Genomic DNA, 19,645 nt, shown 5'->3' on the forward strand with positions numbered 1-19,645 from the left:
ATAATATCGAGCCACAGTGACGAATAACTTAGGGGCATATTAATAAGATGTGCGTTAAAGAAAGCACATCGCACATTTCACTATCGCCGGATTTTTTCACTGTGTTAGCACGTTATTATCAACGCGCAACATGTAGGCGATAGTAAATCCTGCGATAGCCGGCGATAGTGAACATTAGCGCGTGAAAACAAGCGTTGTTTTCACGCGCTAATATGTGCCTTGATAATATGGGGTGGGGGGTGGATTCAGCTTTATGATCCACACCCCCATGTTATTAATGCCTAACGCCTGGTCAGAGCAGGCGTTGGGAGACCTGGGATAAACAAGTTTATCGCAGGTCTTTTCCTCTCAACGCCTGCCTTGGTGATAGGGTGTTCCCACCTCCAACCACATTTTACATGTGGTTGGAGGTGGGAACGCCCACTTTGCATGTCATTAGCGATGTTTCTCGCTGACATGCAAAGTGGGCTTGAGGCAGGCGTTGCAATGCCCTTGTTAATAGGGCGCTGGAAGTATCGCCGCTTTCTCGGCGAAATATGCCCCTTAGTTCACTGATGTGCTTAGGTACAAGTAATGCGATACTTTTACACATACTAGAGTTACTTTTGCGGGTGATGAATGTGTAAGAGCTTGTGATGCTTTTTAAAGTGTTTATGAACCACTTTCGTGTATATGCTACATACGATTTCCATCAGCATTGCAATACCGAACAAACACAATGTCCCATAGACCATGTCATTTATGAGACGCCAGTCAGTGTTGGTTTTTAGTTAGAAGACTTGCATTAGATAACATTTGATTCTTTTTTGTTGGTTACCTTGTAATTAGCAGATAGATACCTCCGCATGCAAAGTGTGCTTGGTTAAAAATCCAACCTATTGGTTCAAGGATGGGGCCTAAAGATTGACCTGTGTTAAAGGCACACATTTCCCTCCTTCTTTTTGTTTGCTTTTTGGTGCATGCAGATCTGCATATGAGTGGGGAAAGCAGAACTGTCAATACCAGGCTTCCAGGAAGTACAACACAGATTTTGATACAAATGGACTGTCACGTAAGCTAAATGTTTATATGCAATACAAAAAAAGCATTTGCAATGCAATAGGTCTCACATTAGCAACAGTTTGAACTATTGGCATTGAAAATGACAATGTCTTTTATTTATGTTTTGAAAACCTTTAAGTGGTACGTAAACATGCACTTCGTACTTATAGTCCTTGCTTACAAGAAGCAAGGCTGGAAGTAAAAAAGGCACAGTTACTGGCAGCCTTGCTTATCCTCAACAACTATAAGTACAAAGTTCGTGCTTTGGCACCGCTTGCAGGTTTTCAAAACACATAAATGAGAGGCATTGTCATTTACAATGCCAATAACTCAAACTCTTGCAAATGCGAGACCTATTGCATTGCTAATGCTTGTTTGATTTCTTGCCTTTCCGTTGATTTAAGCTACTTTCCATGTTAAACATTGAAAGTAACCTAGCCAGCCATTCCTGAAATGTGCGGAGAACCGGGTTGAGCCAGGCTGCCTAGATTCATATACGACCAATTGCCATAGCTACAAAAACGAATGGCAGCCCAGTAATGCCACCTGCATTATTATGTACCCCCAACAGCATAAGTTGAGGAATTAAAACCACATCCGTGTGGAGAACTACCCCATTGCTTACTTAAGAGAGCCTAGCACTGAGCAAGTGCTGTACATGGGACCAAAGTCTGCCTCCCGACCTTGACATAACAGACAATAGATGCCGAAGTTTCTCCCCCAGCTCGCAATCTTTGCTGGAGTATAATACAAATAAAAAATTGTTTTATAATGTTGCGCCTGCAGCCCCACAGAAAAAAGTAAAGTGAGACCAAGACTATTGCCTTTTCATTCACTTCTCAAGCTGCTTCTCAAGATTGTCAGACTTGAAGCCACTCAAGGAATCCTAAATGTACCTTATCTTACAGCCGGTATTATTACGAATGACATCCAACAATGTTTCCTAAGTAAAATCCGATAGCTCCCCCACATTTTTAACAAGAAATCCTGGACATGTAGATATTTAACAAAAATCTCACTTGTCTATCTCTTACTCCTGTTGTAACTCCCCAAATGAGAGTACTTTATTTCCATCAAATAAATCACCTAGTTTGTGAAACCTGTTAGCTCCCCACCAGAGGCAACATGAATCTTGAAATATCTTTGGGGGCAACGGAGACCTCCAAATATGGGGTGTAGAAATGATATCTCTCGATGCCACTCTTCTCCCTGATGATTACCCAGATCTTAAAGGCAGCTTTTCGGGTCTTAAATGTAACTTTCAAGTAATGGCTTGGCTCAAACACGTCATAAAAACAAATCTTACTTTCATCCCCTATGAATAATTCATAGATAGGAAGGATCGCACCTCGCACCTGACAATTGCTCTGACTTCCCCCAATAAGAGATTTCACGTATTGTAGGGCAGCTGCCAACTGATATGATAGTATCTAAAATGTGGGACCCCCCCAAGCCACCACTTTCCCTAGCCAATATCAAAAGCCTGAGAGCACTACAAGCCTTAGCATAGGATCAAAAAAAGCTGCTAGATATATCCTCCATTATCTTAAACCATTTATTTGCAAACTTGAATGGTATTGTCCTAAATTAGGCAAGAATAACATTTTTATCACATTTAAGCGGCCAATAATTGTAAGATGGAGACTAACCCTTCTCCTAACGTCCTTTTTTTCTTTCTTTATTACTGGATCTAGAATTAGTTCCATGATCTGATCAATACTAAATGTAATATTTACTCCCATGTAAACCACCCGATCTACTATACGGTCATCCTCCAATTGTATCCGGTTATTACCAACTGCCTGGCCCTTTTACGATTCAAGGATTAGCCATAAAACGTCCCAAATCTTAGGGCTTCATTTACTAGCTCCTAAATTGTCCCTTAGGGGTCCAGTGTCACAACTGTGATATTGTTTGCATAAGTAAGAAAGTTTTTGTTTTTGCTAATACCATTAGATCTCATTGGTCTAATTAATACATTAGATTCTAATTTCCTTATCAAAGGATCAATATACAGAGCAAACAAAAAGGGTGAGCAGGGACTCCCCTGCCTCGTACCCTTTATTATCTGAAAAGGGTCAGACTGTCCCCTATAATTTTAAGCAGGGCTGTTGTGTTGGTACGTACTACTTGAAAAGCAGCCGCGGTCCATGCAGGTGACAGCGGTGGGGCAGTGGGGCCGAGTAAAGAGGGATTTCGAGGGACGATGGCAAGGGAAAATAATTATTTATTTAAATTTCCCTCAGCATCGTCCCTCGAAATGCCCCTTCACTCGGCCTCACCACTGTTACCTGAACGGACCGCAGCTGTTGAAAAGCTCTGACGAAGCTCTGAACTAATTTGTACCACTTCCACAGGGCCCACAAATAGCACCACTCTTAAAGATAAGGGTCAACTAAGCATGGGCGTAAAATCTGTTCCGCTCGCGGATTTTGCGGATTTTCGGCAAATTCGCAATCCGCGAACTCTCGCGAACTTGCCGAAAATTCGTAAAATCCGTGCGAATCGGATTTTTTGCTTGGTCGCACTTGCCAACTAGAATACTATACAATTTCGCGGGAGTAAACACTTGCGAACACGTAGATGCGGCGGGCAGTGACAATCTCGCAATTGCGAGATTGCAAAATTTGCAATTTCGCACAAGAAATTCTCTAGCAGGCAGCATAAACCTTGAAAATTATGATTTTTATCAGAATAATTCCTCAGGTTGACATTTGCCTGCACTTTTTCTTTGCAAGGAGTCCATTTTGGGGGTGGGGGGGGGTGGGAGGAAGGAAGTGCCCCACAGTCTCCAACTTCCTGTTCCTGTCCAGCAGGCTCCTCCCAGTGCTTTCTTCATGTGCTGGTCACTTTGATTTGGATCTTGACCTGGAAGGATTACTTTTTGTGGATGCTGCTGGATATTTGGATTTTTGCAAAACTGAAAGCACTCAGCAGGTGCAAAAGTTCAATCTTATCATTAGTAACCATTCCCTGTAGTGCTTCCTGAGGGGCCCCTTCAGAGTTCATTTGCCTACTTGCAACTATTCTATGACCCTGCTCTGACACTCACAGCAGGCTCAGAGAATAGCTACAAGTATACAACAAAGGTCCTGTTAAAAAAAATTACACTGCAACAGAAAGCAATTACAGACAAAACTGAAAGCACTCAGCAGGTGCAAAAGTTCAATCTGATCATTAGTAACCATTCCCTGTAGTGCTTCCTGAGGGGCCCCTTCAGAGTTCAGTTTCCTACTTGCAACTATTCTATGACCCTGCTCTGACCCTCACAGCAGGCTCAGAGAATAGCTACAAGTAGGCCACAAAGGTCCTGTGAAAAAAAATTGCACTGCAACAGAAAGAAAATTACAGATAAGGAAGCAGGTGCCAGCCAGACTGGAAGTTTAAATTCAGTGACACATTAATCAACCCCAAATTAATTCATGTCAGTTGAAGCAGGACAGGTGTGCTTGCTTTTTTTCACCCCCATAATCTACAGTGATAAACCAACCAGAGGGTGGCAGTGATGTACCAGAGGGTGGCATGGGTATACCAGAGGGTGGCAGTGGTGAAACAGAGGGTGCTGTGAACCTGTGATGATGAACCAGACGTAGAAACAACATAGTCGCGGCCGTTGCGAGCCGACAAGTAAGTTCGCAATTGCAAACTGGTACACAACCCTCGCGAACTGGCAGAAACCCTTGCGAACACAAAAAAAAAGAAAAAATCCACTAATTCGCGAGAGTTCGCGGATTTTGCGGATTGCGAATCCGTAAATACGCAAGTTCGCGGATTGCCAATTCGCAAAATCCGCCCATGCTTAGGGTCAACCCACTAGTCCTGGGACCTGGGTCAGACAATAATATAGACACAAATGGTCCCTTAGGGGGGAGTAAAACCCCTGACTTCCACTGCAATAGTTACTTGGCAAAAACCTTCAATGGATCGGTTCATAAATGTATTTAACAATTCTGAACACATTTATTTTTTCTTCCATTTAAAAACGTAGGGGTATATTACCAACAACTAGCGATAATTTTTGTCTCTAACTTGTTTAGAGACAAAAATTATCGCCGCACATCGGCGATTTTTATCGCAGATAAACCTTGCTATTAGCAAGGTTTATCGCAAATGCGATAAAAAACTCCCCCAATGCATGAATATCGCTGAAAAGTCAGCGATATTCATGCATTATCGAGCAAATGCTCTTAGCCATGTTATCCACCTCCCATTGGATAACATGGCTAAGAACTGCTCAGGGCAGGTGTTAGCTTTTGGAGATATTCGCGCTTAGCGCGAATGTCTCCAAAAGTTGGTAATAGGAGATAGCGATGTTAGCGACTGTTTCCAGTCGCTAACATCTTGGCACGCCCACTTTGCATGTCATTAGTGATAAATATCACTGACATGCAAAGCGGGGCCCAAGATGGTCGCTATCTCCTATTAGCTGTCGCTAACTGGTGTTAACGACAGCTTGGTAATAGGGAGATAATTTTATCTCCGCTTTCTTGGCTTTTAAAGCCAAAAAGCGGAGATAAACCCCCTTGATAATATGCCCCGTAATTCTTTACTCAAAAACTAAACTAAGCATAGGTGGTCCTAATAGTGTAATGGTGTAGTGGAAGTGAAAAAAGTGAATATAAAGTGCGCAAGTGCTATACAGAATGCAAATACATATACAAGTGACTGATAAGGATCAATAGTTGTAAAAGCCAAAACTCTGTGTAGGAGTGCGGAGAACCTTAAGCAAATTTAAAAAAAGTCCACAATATTCATTTTAAACGTTTCGACCCACAAAATTATTTAAATAAGGGTCATCATCAGGACGAAGGCTTTCAAAGGAGACACATAAGAATGAAAAAATCATGTATTAATCAGGATTTTAAAGAACAAGAATTTGGATTACTGCGTAGTATGCAGACATACCGGAAAGGACGTAGTAATGATTTCCATGATAGGTGGTGTGTTAGATAGTTATTAGAAAAACATCATCTGGTCTCACGTACGAATTAGACAGCTGTACAAAACTGTAAATGGTTAATTGTCCTACAAAGTTTAAGGCATCTTGTAGTGCCTAGATTAAGTGCTTAGTGGTCTACTAACATGCCAGAAAGATGTGGCTACGATTTATTCATTTATTTATTTTTGCTATTTATAGAGCGCAACAAATGCCTGTGGGCGTCTTGGCGCTATGAATTCAGTTAATGTCTCTGAGGAAAAAGATGGGGAAACCTGTCAGTAGTTAGGAGCGGACGAATTACTGGTTGAACAACCACGTCTTCAACAATTTCCTGAATTGGAGAAGAGAGTGACTTGACCTAATCGTTAGCGGAAGAGAGTTCCAGAGTCTGGCTGCTGTGACCACGAAGCGTCTGTCTCCCCAGGTGACAGTCCTCGTGCGCGGTACCACTAGTTGATGCTGTGTCATAGATCTTAGTTGTCTAATAGGACAGTAAGAAATAAGCTGCTCTCTAAGAAACTCCAGCCCTTGTTTGTGAAGCGCTTTGAATGTCAGGCATAGGGTTTTAAATTTAATCCGATTTTTAATCGTCAGCCAGTGGTAGTTCCTAATCATTTGCCTAATCGGTTTAAACTTGGGGGTCCTGGAAAGCAGTCTTGCCGCCGCATTCTGAATCGTTTGTAGTTTGGCGACCACCCGGGTTTGGGCATTGGCAAATAGGCCATTACAGTAATCCAGTGAGGAAAGCACCAATGAGCTCACCACAGTTTTTCCAGCACTTTCTGGAAGGAACGGGATTATTTTTCTTATAAGCCTAAGCTTGTGGAATACAGTGGACGCTGTTTGATTTGCATGGGTGACAAAATTAAGCTTATAATCAAAGATGACTCCCAAGTTCCTGACCTTTGGGACGGGACCGCGTCAACCAGCTAGGAGGAGGCATCGCCATCATCCACAGGACCTCCATCCGCATCACGACCAACACCGACGAAACCCTAGCACCCACCGAACACCTGCACTTCCAGATCCACATCAACCCCAAGACCACCCTTAGAGGCACCCTCATCTACAGACCCCCAGGACCACGCACACAATTCAGCGAAGACATCGCCGACTTCATCAGCCCGCACCCCCTCCTCTCCGCGGACTACATCCTCCTCGGGGACCTCAACTTCCACCTGGAGAACAACAACGACCGCAACACCACCACCCTGCTGGGCAACCTCGCCAACCTCGGTCTCAAGCAGCTGGTGACCACCCCCACCCACTACGCCGGACACACACTCGACCCTGTGTTCTCATCCAGCAAGGACATCACCTTCAGCCACGCCACCGGACTCCACTGGACGGACCACAGCTGCGTCCACTTCAGCTTCAGAAGAACCACGATCCACCACCACCAGCAACAGGTTGCACGCAAAAGCTGGAACAAGATCACAGCCGACCAGCTCGCGACCACCCTGAGCATGAACCCTCCCACCAGCGCAACTAACCCAAGCCAGGCGGCCACCAACCTCACGAAGTGGATCAGCAACTGCGCAGACAACCTCGCCCCTCTGAAGACCCTGCCTAGCAGACCCAGCAGCAAGAAAGCCCCATGGTTCACCGACGAACTCAAGAGCTCCAAGAAGACCTGCCGAGCACTCGAGAAAGCCTGGCGCAGAGACCCAACACCGAACAACATGACTGCCCTCAAGCTCGCCACCCGAAAACACCACCAACTGATCCATGCCACCAAGAAAACTGCATTCAAGGAACGACTGGACAACAACGCACACAACAGCAAGGAACTCTTCAACATCGTCAAAGAGCTCTCCAACCCCAATGCCGGAAACAACGACATCACCCCCTCGCAAGACCTCTGCAACTCCCTCGCCTCCTACTTCTACAACAAGATTGCGGACATACACAACAGCTTCAGCACTCAACCGACGCATGCCACGACTGAACCTTCGCCCCCACCACCACCCTCCGCGCCTGGACCCCGATCAGCACCGAAGACACCATCCGCACGATGAACTCCATCCACTCCGGATCTCCGACCGACCCCTGCCCTCACCACGTCTTCAACAAGGTCGACGCTGTCATCGCACCCCACCTGCGGGACATCATCAACTCCTCCTTCGACACCGCTACCTTCCCGGAGAGCTGGAAGCACGCCAAACTCAGCGCTCTTCTAAAGAAGCCATCAGCCGACCCCACCGACCTCAAGAACTACCACCCCATCTCGCTGCTCCCGTTTCCTGCAAAAGTCATCGAGAAGACCGTCAACAAGCAGCTGGCCGCCTTCCTCGAGACGAACGGATCCCTCGACCTCTCGCAGTCTGGCTTCCGGGCCAACCACAGCACCGAGACCGCCCTGATCGCTGCCACCGATGACATCCGAGCCCTGCTCGACAACGGAGAAACAGCGGCCCTCATCCTCCTAGACCTCTCCGCGGTCTTCGACACTGTCTGCCACCGTACCCTAGTGCGGCGCCTCAGCAACGTCGGAATCCAGGAGAAGGCACTGGAATGGATCATCTCGTTCCTCGCCGGAAGGACACAGAGAGTCCGCCTCCCCCCGTTCAGATCAGACGCCACCAAAGTCATCTGCGGCGTTCCTCAAGGCTCCTCGCTCAGCCCAACCCTCTTCAACGTCTACATGAGCCCCCTCGCAGCCATCGCACGCCAACACAACCTCAACATCATCTCCTACGCCGACGACACCCAGCTGATCCTCTCCCTCACCAACGACCCCGCCACCGCCAGAGCCAACTTACACGAAGGGATGACAGACGTAGCCAAGTGGATGATGAACAGCCGCCTGAAACTGAATTTGGAAAAGACGGAAGTCCTCATCCTGGGATCTTCACCCTCCGCCTGGGACGACTCCTGGTGGCGCCCCGCCCTGGGCAGCGCACCCAAACCAACAGACCACGCACGCAACCTGGGCTTCATCCTGGACTCCTCCCTTTCCATGACCAGACAAGTCAACGCCGTCTCCTCGTCGTGCTTCAACATCCACCGAGACCAGGAAGACGGTCACCCAGGCCCTCGTCACCAGTTGTATGGACTATGGCAACTCCCTCTACGCCGGAACCACTGCCAAACTCCAGAAGAGACTCCAGCGGATTCAGAACGCCTCAGTACGACTCATCCTGGACATCCCCCGACGCAGCCACATCTCCGGACACCTGAGAGATCTGCACTGGCTCCCGGTCAACAAGAGAATCACCTTCCGTCTCCTCACCCACGCACACAAAGCCCTACACAACCAAGGCCCAGGATACCTCAACAGCCGCCTCAACTTCTACGCTCCCACACACCAGCTACGATCGACCGGCCACGCCCTCGCCTCCGTCCCCCGCATCCGAAGAGCCACCGCAGGAGGAAGGTCCTTCTCCTACCTGGCCGCCAAGACTTGGAACTCCCTCCCGACCCACCTCCGCCTGACCCAGGACCACCTTGCCTTCAGGAAGCAGCTCAAGACCTGGCTGTTCGAGCAGTAGCGGACCCCCCGTCCCCTAGCGCCTTGAGACCCTCCGGGTGAGTAGTGCGCTATATAAATGCTGTGATTGATTGATGATTGATTGATTGACTTGGTAAAGCTCCTAATGATGGAGGCCACCAGACTGACGACCAAACCGGGAAGATTTTCCCGAAGATGACGACCTCCGTCTTCTCAGAATTAAGCTTAAGGCAGTTACCGGCCATCCAATCTTTGATCGCTAGCATGCCTTCTTGGAAGCGTGCAGCTACCTCTTCTCGATCATTGTTGATAGCGAGCACAAGCTGGGTGTCATCAGCATAGGAGGTAAGGCTCATCCGGTGGGTTTTGATAACTCTTGCTAAGTCCGACACATAAATGTTAAAAAGTGTCGGATTTAGGGATGAGCCTTGGGGGACCCCGCAGGGTAAAGCCAGTTCGGCCGACTTAAATGGTCCTAACGTTACAGCCTGTGTTCTGCCAGATAGAAAGGAAGCAAGCAGGTCCTTTGCTCTGGATTGAATGCCCAAATTTCCGACACGGTCAATCAGAATGGAGTGATCGACCGTGTCGAATGCTGCAGAGAAATCCAGCAGTATGAGCACTGCTGTCCCCCCCTGGTCTCTGATGACTCTGATATCATCAGCGGCTTTAATAAGGGCTGTCTCCATGCCGTGAAGTTTGCGAAACCCAAACTGTGAGTCATCTAGCAGGTTGTATTGTTCGATGTATTCGGACAGTTGACCGTTCATTGCCCTCTCGACCACTTTAGCAAGAAACGGCAAGCTGGCTATTGGTCTATAGTTATTCAGCACATCTTTATCTAGACAAGGTTTTTTGAGAAGTGGTTTTAAACGGGTGTTCTTCAACATGTCCGGATAGATCCCTGACTTAAACATCACATTACAAACTTGTGTAATGACTTTGGTTATAGAATCCATTATAGGAGGGAAAGACTTTGGGAGGGCAGGGGTCCAACGCCGACCCCGTTTTTATGAGTTTCATAATGTCCGTTATTTGTTCCTCCTCCATTTCTTTAAATTGAGTTAGTGAGCAATCAGGGGGTGTGATGTTAGTTATAAGAGTGGCGGACTTGTCCTTAGCTGAGAACTCTGAGTAGATGTCATTTACTTTAGCAAAAAAGAAATTGGCCAGGGAGTCGCAAAAGTCCTGAGAGGGAAAAGGGACCATATCTGGCGATTTCCCAGCCAGTTGTTTCACTACATCGTACAGTTGTTTACTGGAGTTCTTTGCATTGTCAATTTGTTCGCCAAAGAACCTCTTTTTCGCCTCAATAATTTTCTTTTTGTAGCTGAGCAATGTCTCCTTGTATCGCAATTTACTGTCCAGGTCATAGGACTTTCGCCAGTGTCTTTCGTGCTTCCTGCAAACTTGCTTTTGTTTTCTAAGATCTTCCGTGAACCAGGGTGCAGAGGGCACCGTCCTGTTTCTCGATATAGTCTTGGATGGCACTAGTATGTCCATCGCACTGCGTATCCAGACTGAGAATTGTTTCGCAGCTGTGTTAGCGTCTGCGGTGATAATTGGGCGGGTACTGCCCAGTAGCGCTCTAAGTGCTGCGTTATCGATATCCTTCCAGACTTTAAAAGGCTCTTGACTTGAGGGAACCTGCCTGGTTATGGGAACGTCACTGATGGAGATGGCACAGAAGATAGCATGATGATCGGACCATGTGAGGGGGAGGATGTCTTGTATACTTATCCCCTTTATGTTAGAAAAAATGCCATCCAGGGTGTGGCCGGCCTCATGTGTGGGTGCTTTTACCAGTTGAGCAAGCCCTAGGGTTTCCAGATCAACCATTAGGGCTTGAGTTTCGGTATCGTCCACTTTTTCTAGATGAAAATTCAGGTCACCCAGGACCATGAAGGAGTCTTCAATTGCCAGAGATTAAAGCAGTGTGTTAAGATTGGACAGAAATTCAGAGCGGGGACCAGGTGGTCTGTATATGAGAGCTCCTTGGAAATTGTACGAGGGGGTCAGCATAATAGCGAATTGGAAAGCTTCACATGTTGTTGAAGGTACAGGAAATGTTCTAACCGAGAAGGTGTTTCGGGTGATTATTGCCAGGCCCCCTCCTTTCTTTCCCTGTCCATCCAGTCGGTATACCTTATATCCCTGCGGTACTGCCACCACTAAATCTGGATCGGACGCACCGTCCATCCACGTCTCGGTAATAAATAGTATATCTATGTTCCTGTCTTGGATCAGATCTGCTATGTCCTGTCTGTGCCTACCTAAAGAGCGGGCATTAATGAGTGCTGTTATAATTTTCTTGGTTTTGTTGTTTGTACCGTTTCTAAGACTGGGTTTGTTATTAATAAAGGGTAAGGTGGACTTGCAGCTAGGACAGCTAGTGATTATGGTGCGTAGGATGAACTCAGGGTCATACTGAGGGCAGGTGCTACAGTGGGCTGACCTGAACTGAATGAGATCGGCGTGAGAATAGATAGTCTGAACCGTCGTCTTGCCTGGACCAGGGGTCATGGCCCTCGGCCCGGTCCCACAAAACAAAATTTAATGCACACTTTTAGAACGAACTAGCGAGCTAAGCCCCCGGCTTTCCGCCTCAGGGGTGAGACAAAACTGAAGTCAGCGCGCTCGCGCTCTGGTGATGCTTAAGTAACCTGGGAGGGCGGGAGGCGGCCAGCAGCTGGACCGCAACCCTTTCCTCCCCCCAATATGGCGGCTGAAAACATTCTCTTCCACAGCGTCAGCACTTGATCTGCTGCGCTGCGATTCACACGGAAGAAGATAAATCTACCTTACAGGACAAAAACAATCCTGCCCATATCAAAGGCACCTTTCCACCAAGACGCAAAGGTGCTTGCGCTGGCACAAGCCTGGTGCAAGTGCGATTGCATACATAAATGTACATTGATACTTGTATAGCGCACTACTCACCCGCAAGGGTCTCAAGGCGCTTGTACAAATACCGCTGTGGAACCCATCCTGGCTTTCCCTGTGAGATGTCCACTCCTGGGCACCCCCAAGGTGGAGGCCAGGCATCCTTAGCGTTGTGGGGGCCGTTGTGGAGATTAAGCAAGCTATAGCCCAGAGTTGCAGAGTGGGACTCCATGATTGGAATAGGCACCGAGGCGTGAATTACGAGAATTATCAGGTCCGTGGAATTTTGAGCCCAAGACCCGCCGAGGCGGGGAATTGAACCCTGGTCCCGGGCTAGACCTCTGCATCAGGGTCTGCCGCTCTAACCATTGAGAAAAAACTGAATGTGTACCCTCAAACTATACTTAATATAGTTTGATCCTTGTACAATAGGAGTCTTTGTAATAATTCATTATTTTACTTCAGGAACATGATGTGTCGTTTAAATGCGTAAATGTGATTTTGAGTCACACATCACAACTGTTTGTTTTTGTTATCTCTGTGATTTATTGTCATTATACTTGCTGTTTTTGTCATCATTGTAAATGATGTTTGTTGCATCATTATGTATATTGTTTATGAGATTGCACAGAATGAGATTGTCTGTTCAGTAGATTATGTGTTCTTTTTTGGAATTTAATGTAGTATGAAGAATAATTAAAATTAATTAGCCAAAATTGATGGCTAGGATAAACGCATCCATTTTCGTTTACTTCCTCACATTAGTAACATTTCCTTAAAAAATTGGAGGTGAGGGTACACATTCAGTTTTTTCTCGTTGATAGGCCCTACCTTCCCTCCTTCATCCTGTTGGGCCAAACCCCTTTTTTGCATAAGCTCTAACCATTGAGCCACACTTCTCCATGCTAGGCACTAGGCAGCCAGAAGTGCGCCAGTGCAAAGAGAGAGAGAGCTGAAGAGCGCCATATCTCAGTAGATATGGCACTTTTCAGCTCTCTCCCGTTTGCGCCCTGCAGCGCTAGCTGCCCTGTATTGAGTGAATTTATGATATATGTGTCCCTGGTAGTATTCTACAGGTAAGATTGTGCCCCAGAATGGATACACCCATCTGTAATCTCCTAAATCGACCATAAAGTGCCTTCTCCATGTTGTTGATATACTATATTGATAACATCTTTGTACAAAAGTTAAAAGATCTATTTAATTATTTACTCTCATCACCTTCATACCATTGCGATATTCCAACAACAACACTCATATTCGAAAAAATTGTGTGCATTTGCTTGGCATTTGGCCTGAAGACTAATTTGTCAAAAAGAGAATATTTCTACAGTTTCTTTTTTGGGATATTATATCTTAAAGCGATGTAGGCTGAATCAGCCTTTGGCTCATGTAGAGAAAAGCGAAAGCCCATTTTACAGGACAACCAGCGTCAACAGATAAATCCGTCACACTGTAGAACACTGTTCACACTGTAGAAGTGGGTCCGCAATGTTTGAAGCTAAGTCTTCTTACATACACTCACCCTAAAGGGAGAGCAATTATATGCATACCAAGCAATGCAACCAATAATTCATTTGGGATGGCCTAGGCACCTCTTCTGAGCCAAAGAAGAATGTCCCCAGTGCTTTAACAATTCAAACTCTCTAGAGCACTCAGATATGAATTTGTATCTGATTCACTACTCATGTTGGGCTACCACTTTCCCGGAGGAGAGAAATGACCGTACTGCTTACCTGTTTGGGATGCAGGGGGTATACTCGGGCCATGGCAACCTATGTGACGTCTGTATGATATGAAGCAATGAGAGCAAAAGGCCTGGAGAGACTGCCAAGAGGGGGAGCGCCAAGGTAAATCTTCAGATGGACTGACTTTGAAAGACTTGTGTAGCAAATCTTCCATCAGCCTTAATGTGGGAATTTGGTAAAATTGTGAAATGAAGCCATTCTTTCAATCCTGACCTTTCTGATGCAAGCAGTGGTCACTGTTACCTGGGGAGTAATATCCAGGGCATTCTGGCATAACCTCCCTGGCAAAACCATAAAAAAGTAACACACTCGACAATAATTCTGAAATTGTCTTCTTAATGACCATCTACGTCTGACCTCTACTTCTAAATGCCAATCATAGATGCCTTGGGAACACAATTCTGCTCTACCTTTACTGTCATATCATGCCCTTGTGCCTTCCAATTTGCAAAGCATTATTTCCCATTAGGAAGAGTGGGCCTAGAGAAGTGTACTGTCAGAGACACTGGCTGCTTTAGATAAAAATAGGAAATCCTCTCTGGAAAGAAGAGGATAATATTGAGGATCCACTGTTCTTGATGGGATTCTAAAAGAGGTTGCGTAGCACTCTAGGCCATCCTAGCAGAAGAAATAACTGGCAGTCTTTGAAGGTGGAAACCTCAAGGCATGCAAACAAATATGACACAAAATTAGGGGCTTATTACGATGGTGGGCGGACATAGTCCGCCCGCCACGGTAACGGTAATCGGGACCGCCTGCCAGGTGTGCTGCGGTCCCACCATGCAGATTAGGATGCGACCGCCACACTTGCGGTCACATCCAGCATATTATGCATTGTGGTGGGCGGTGCTGTCAGCAGCACCAGTAGCAATGCACAATATGTATGTTGTGCATTTGCATGCACAACGTGGCAGGCACCGTGCGGTGATTGCCTGCTTCTTCATGCAAATGGAGGGGGGTACCATAGCTACCCCCCATGTGCACCCCTCACCCCTTCAACACCATGGGGGCCCGCAACGGCCCACAATTGCAAAGACCGCATGCCGCCACGGAAAGGCCTATTTCCCATGCCATCATAATATGAAAGGCGGTGCCTGCAAGACACCGCACCATATTGTGTCCTTTTTCCACTGGTCGACAAATCGACCAGCAGACGGACTTTCCGTCCGCCACGGTACCCCCCGCCATCATAATATGGCGGGGGTAAAAGGCATGCGGGCGGTGTGTTATGGCGGGCGGATCGCCACCGCCATTTGGGCGGTGGTGTTCCGCACGCCATTGTAATGACCCCCTTAGTTCTCATGAGCAACTCTTACGGATGAATAAGGCTCCAAGGAGGAAGTATAATAGTAGAGACAGGCTGACTCTGATACCGTTCTATGCCTTTATTTATGCCTAGAAAAATGATGTAAATACACCTTAGGTACATCCTGTCATCCCTTTCCTCTGGTTACTCTTGTTACACAGATCCCATGTAGTTTCAGCTTTCCCACTGTTTCTGTGTGTGTCTACATTTAACTCGTTTCCTGCGTGTTTCTTCTGCTAACTGACTTCCCTACAGTTTCAGCACACAGCTGCTCTCCTCTTTTCGTGCCAGGTCTTCTGGTATTAATTTACTGTTTTTTATTTGCTGTTTACTTTAGGCTTGCAATGAAGCTGTTCCATGTACTCTGTCTTATAACATGTTTTTTAAATGTATTTTTTAGCTCCACGTTTATCACATCATCAAACAGTATCTCGCAGCAATCTTACATTTTATTGTTTTGTTCTCTTTAAAAGTTTGAATGCCTCACTACTATCCTTCCAGCTCTTCAACATCAAATAAGTATAAAAATTACGGAACCTCTCTTTAAAGCATGTCAATGGAGAAGCCAACAGGATTTGCAAGATTCCAGAAGGTGAGACCTCAGTGAGTATAGTCTTTTGTTTCAAGATTCCAGAAGGCAAGACCTCAGTTAGTCTAGTTTTCTGTTTCAAGATTCCAGAAGGCGAGACCTCAGTTAGTCTAGTCTTCTGTTTCAAGATTCCAGAAGGCGAGACCTCAGTTAGTCTAGTTTTCTGTTTCAAGATTCCAGAAGGCGAGACCTCAGTTAGTCTAGTCTTCTGTTTCAAGATTCCAGAAGGCGAGACCTCAGTTAGTCTAGTTTTCTGTTTCAAGATTCCAGAAGGCGAGACCTCAGTTAGTCTAGTCTTCTGTTTCAAGATTCCAGAAGGCAAGACCTCAGTTAGTCTAGTCTTCTGATTCAAGATTCCCAGAAGAGGAACATCGTTTACAATGCGGTGTTTACACCGCACTACCTTAACAACGCTACCATTACAACGCAAGTCGTTACTACGACTTGCGCTGGATGGCGCTGTTGGTTAAGGAATATTGTAATTTTATATTCCAACACCTTCCCTACTGTTACGTGGACTGGTGTTGGAATATAAAATTATAATATTCCACAGACCTCAGTTAGTCTAGTCTTCTGTTTCAAGATTCCAGAAGGTGAGACCTCAGTGAGTCTAGTCTTCTGTTTCAAGATTCCAGAAGGCAGGACATCAGTAAGTCTAGTCTTCTGTTTCAAGATTCCAGAAGGCAAGACCTCAGTTAGTCTAGTCTTCTGTTTCAAGACTCCAGAAGGCGAGACCTCAGTTAGTCTTGTCTTCTATTTCAAGATTTCTGAAGGTGAGACCTCAGTTAGTCTTGTCTTCTGTTTCAAGATTTCAGAAGGTGATACCTCAGTTAGTCTTGTCTCATGTTTCAAGATTCCAGAAGGTGAGATTGCAGTGAGTCTAGTCTTGTTTCAAGATTCCAGAAGGCGAGACCTCAGTTAGTCTAGTCTTATGTTTCAAGATTCCAGAAGGTGATATTGCAGTGAGTCTAGTCTTGTTTCAAGATTCCAGAAGGCGAGACGGCAGTGTGTCTAGTCTTCTGTTTCAAGATTCCAGAAGGTGAGATCGCAGTGAGTCTAGTCTTCTGTATCAAGATTCTAAAAGCCGAAACCTTGGTTAGTCTAGTCTTCTGGTTCAAGATTCCAGAAGGTGAGGCCTTAGTTAGTCTAGTCTTCTGTTTCAAGATTCCATAAGGTGAGACCTCAGTTAGTCTATCCTTCTATTTCTTATTGTGCAGCAATTCACACTAGATTACATAAAAAGGCTTGCACACAGAGGCACAACCACATAGATGCTTGAGTCTATGACTGAGAAGACATGTGAGCTTTAAAGTACTATCCCTAGCACGTGGTGCAGGAAGAAGGATGGACATTAAGAACATTCTGTTCCTCTGGAAGCACTTGGTTGATGATGGCCAATACAATGTTAGTATTTTATGAGTCTCTAAGATGACCAACAGATGCCCAGGAGCCCAGAAATTCTGGAAAGAAGCAAGATGAAGCTGTAGCCATGCTCATTTGAGAGAGAGAGAGAGAGAGAGAGAGAGAGAGAGAGAGAGAGAAAGAGAGAGAGATAGAGAGATAGAGAGAAATATAAAAGATATTCATGGGGCTCACTTGCAAGTCTTGGTGTCCGTGCAGTCAAAGCCGTCGTACAGACAATCATTGGTGTTACATTCAGATTGACACTGTCCATCCTTAAAGAACTGCCAGCAGTATTCAGGAACACAGGATTTCCAGGGGTCTGGCACCTGTAGGGAACAGTCGCCCCCATCCCAGTTGCTGCCATGAGTGTTGCACTGTGTATCACATTCACCATTACCTCTCAGCAGCTGGCATGGGCTGTGTTCATTCTCTGAATGTCCAGGCAACTGATTGGTGCCACCTCCAGCAGGGCCAGCTTGGCAGAGGCGCCCAGTGAAGCCAGCAGGGCAAGTGCATTGGTAGAATGGCTCAGTCTGGGTCTCAGAGCAGGAGGCATTGTGCTGGCAGGGGTTGGGGGCGCAGCCAGACTGCCTTGGTAACCGGCATTCTGGTCCAGCAAAGCGGCCAACGCAAAAGCAATAGGGCCCAGAGGGACGGGACACACATAGGCCGCCATTGTAACAGTGCAAAGGGCCACACTGCTGGACAACCACATTGCAAGTTGCACCATCAAAGCCCTATGAGAAAGAAAACAGAGGAGAATGAACATGATGGTAACAAGTAACACAGAAAACCAACACCCCCACCCCCCACCCAACCTGAAAATTGCCTGTGCCGTGCACTGACCTATCTATGTAGATATGGACCTGGAAGTCTGAACTAATGGCAAAAAAGTGTTTTGTAATATTTTCATAGATTGCGTTTTTAGATCCGTGACAATTGAAGCTAAGGCTTCTGGTAGGATTGATGATTTGTTACATATTGGTGGGTCTACCAATCTCTAGGAACTCTTGGGGGGCTTTTGACTGGGACATCTTCTGGGCCCACACAAGAAATGAGTTTAGGGAGTTGAGCTTGGCATCAATTCCTGGCATAGCCAGAATGTTTAGCAGGTCTACCTGAACCTCTAGTTTCTCAGAATGAAATGGGGGGTAAGGAACTTCAAGGGAGCCAGATTTGGCAGCTAAGAGAAGCGTGGATACTTGATTTGGAGATGTTAGAGTGAATTCAGTGAGCGACATATCATTGTTTACTCACTTGTCGTTTAGGTCTGTATTAACTTTAGTTTTGTCAAAATATTTGTCAACTTAATTTTTAAAAGTCCGTGAAAGCAAGTTGCAAAAATCTTGATTGTAAATAGAAGAATTGTTTTTTGTTACTGAGGTGAGTGTGTTCACAACCAAAACAATTCTTTTCTAGAATTACTGAGCGATGGCCACAAGTTCCTCCAGATTACTCTTGATTCCTGCCCAAGAGCCCGCTAGATGACTTCAGAGGATGGGGGCTCTGTGGGGTCTCAGAAGCTCTGCAGGGCTACCAGAGAAGAAATCTTCCAAGACAAATGTTGCTGGTAAGACTTATGATTGGGTTCAAGAGAAGGACCATCAATTTGATCCTGAAAGGATGGAAAAACTTTCCTTTGACCGTCGAGGAAATCTTTAATCACAGATACGGCAAAAAAGAAGCCTCGGGTGGATGTCTGTGATAAGCAATAATTGCAGATATATGTAATTTAGTATATTGTAGTCCTAATTAAGTCACATATAAAAGTAAGGATAGTGCGCTTTCTTCAGGGCACATTTAAAGGTCCCCCTGCTATTCCAAACAGCAAATATAGAACCACTACCGAAAGAAGGCAATCAGAGGTTGGACTTAAATGTCCCCTCTGTAAGTATGCAGGAAACCAGAGAAATGCCAGTTTTTTCAGTGTGCTTATTAAATTGGTGCTATTCGTGTACATTGTACAGTTTACAGTCAACCGGTAGCATGACATTACCATTTGACAACAAGCAATGTGTGCTAGAAAGCTGCCTGCAAAAAATTATTAGAAAATACAGCAGATTCAGCTTAAATGTATAGAATGCATATAAGGCTTCGAAGGCAAATATTCAATACTAGAGAAATGCCTTTGACAAATCTATTAAAGGGGACTGTTAGACCAAATATCAGCATTTCCATATCTTAATGTGGCAAACACATCAAGATGTGATCTCTCCCAAATAGAGAAGGGTTCCATAAGCACGTCATCGGATGTATGACATTACAACGCATGCTTTTACATCGC

The 19,645-nt window shown here is 45.8% G+C and overlaps 1 protein-coding gene across 1 annotated transcript in view; it reads right to left on the reverse strand.

Moving 5' to 3' along the window:
* NOTCH4 (notch receptor 4) overlaps positions 1 to 19,645 on the reverse strand; it is a 435,421-nt gene that overhangs the window by 157,182 nt on the left and 258,594 nt on the right. The window contains exon 25 of the mRNA XM_078645863.1: positions 17,554 to 18,098. Coding sequence (XP_078501989.1) covers positions 17,554 to 18,098 — 545 coding nt within the window. The remainder of the gene's footprint in view (positions 1 to 17,553; positions 18,099 to 19,645) is intronic.

Source organism: Lissotriton helveticus, chromosome 5_1 (genome assembly GCF_964261635.1).
Source record: "Lissotriton helveticus chromosome 5_1, aLisHel1.1, whole genome shotgun sequence".
Classification (NCBI taxonomy): domain Eukaryota; kingdom Metazoa; phylum Chordata; class Amphibia; order Caudata; family Salamandridae; genus Lissotriton; species Lissotriton helveticus.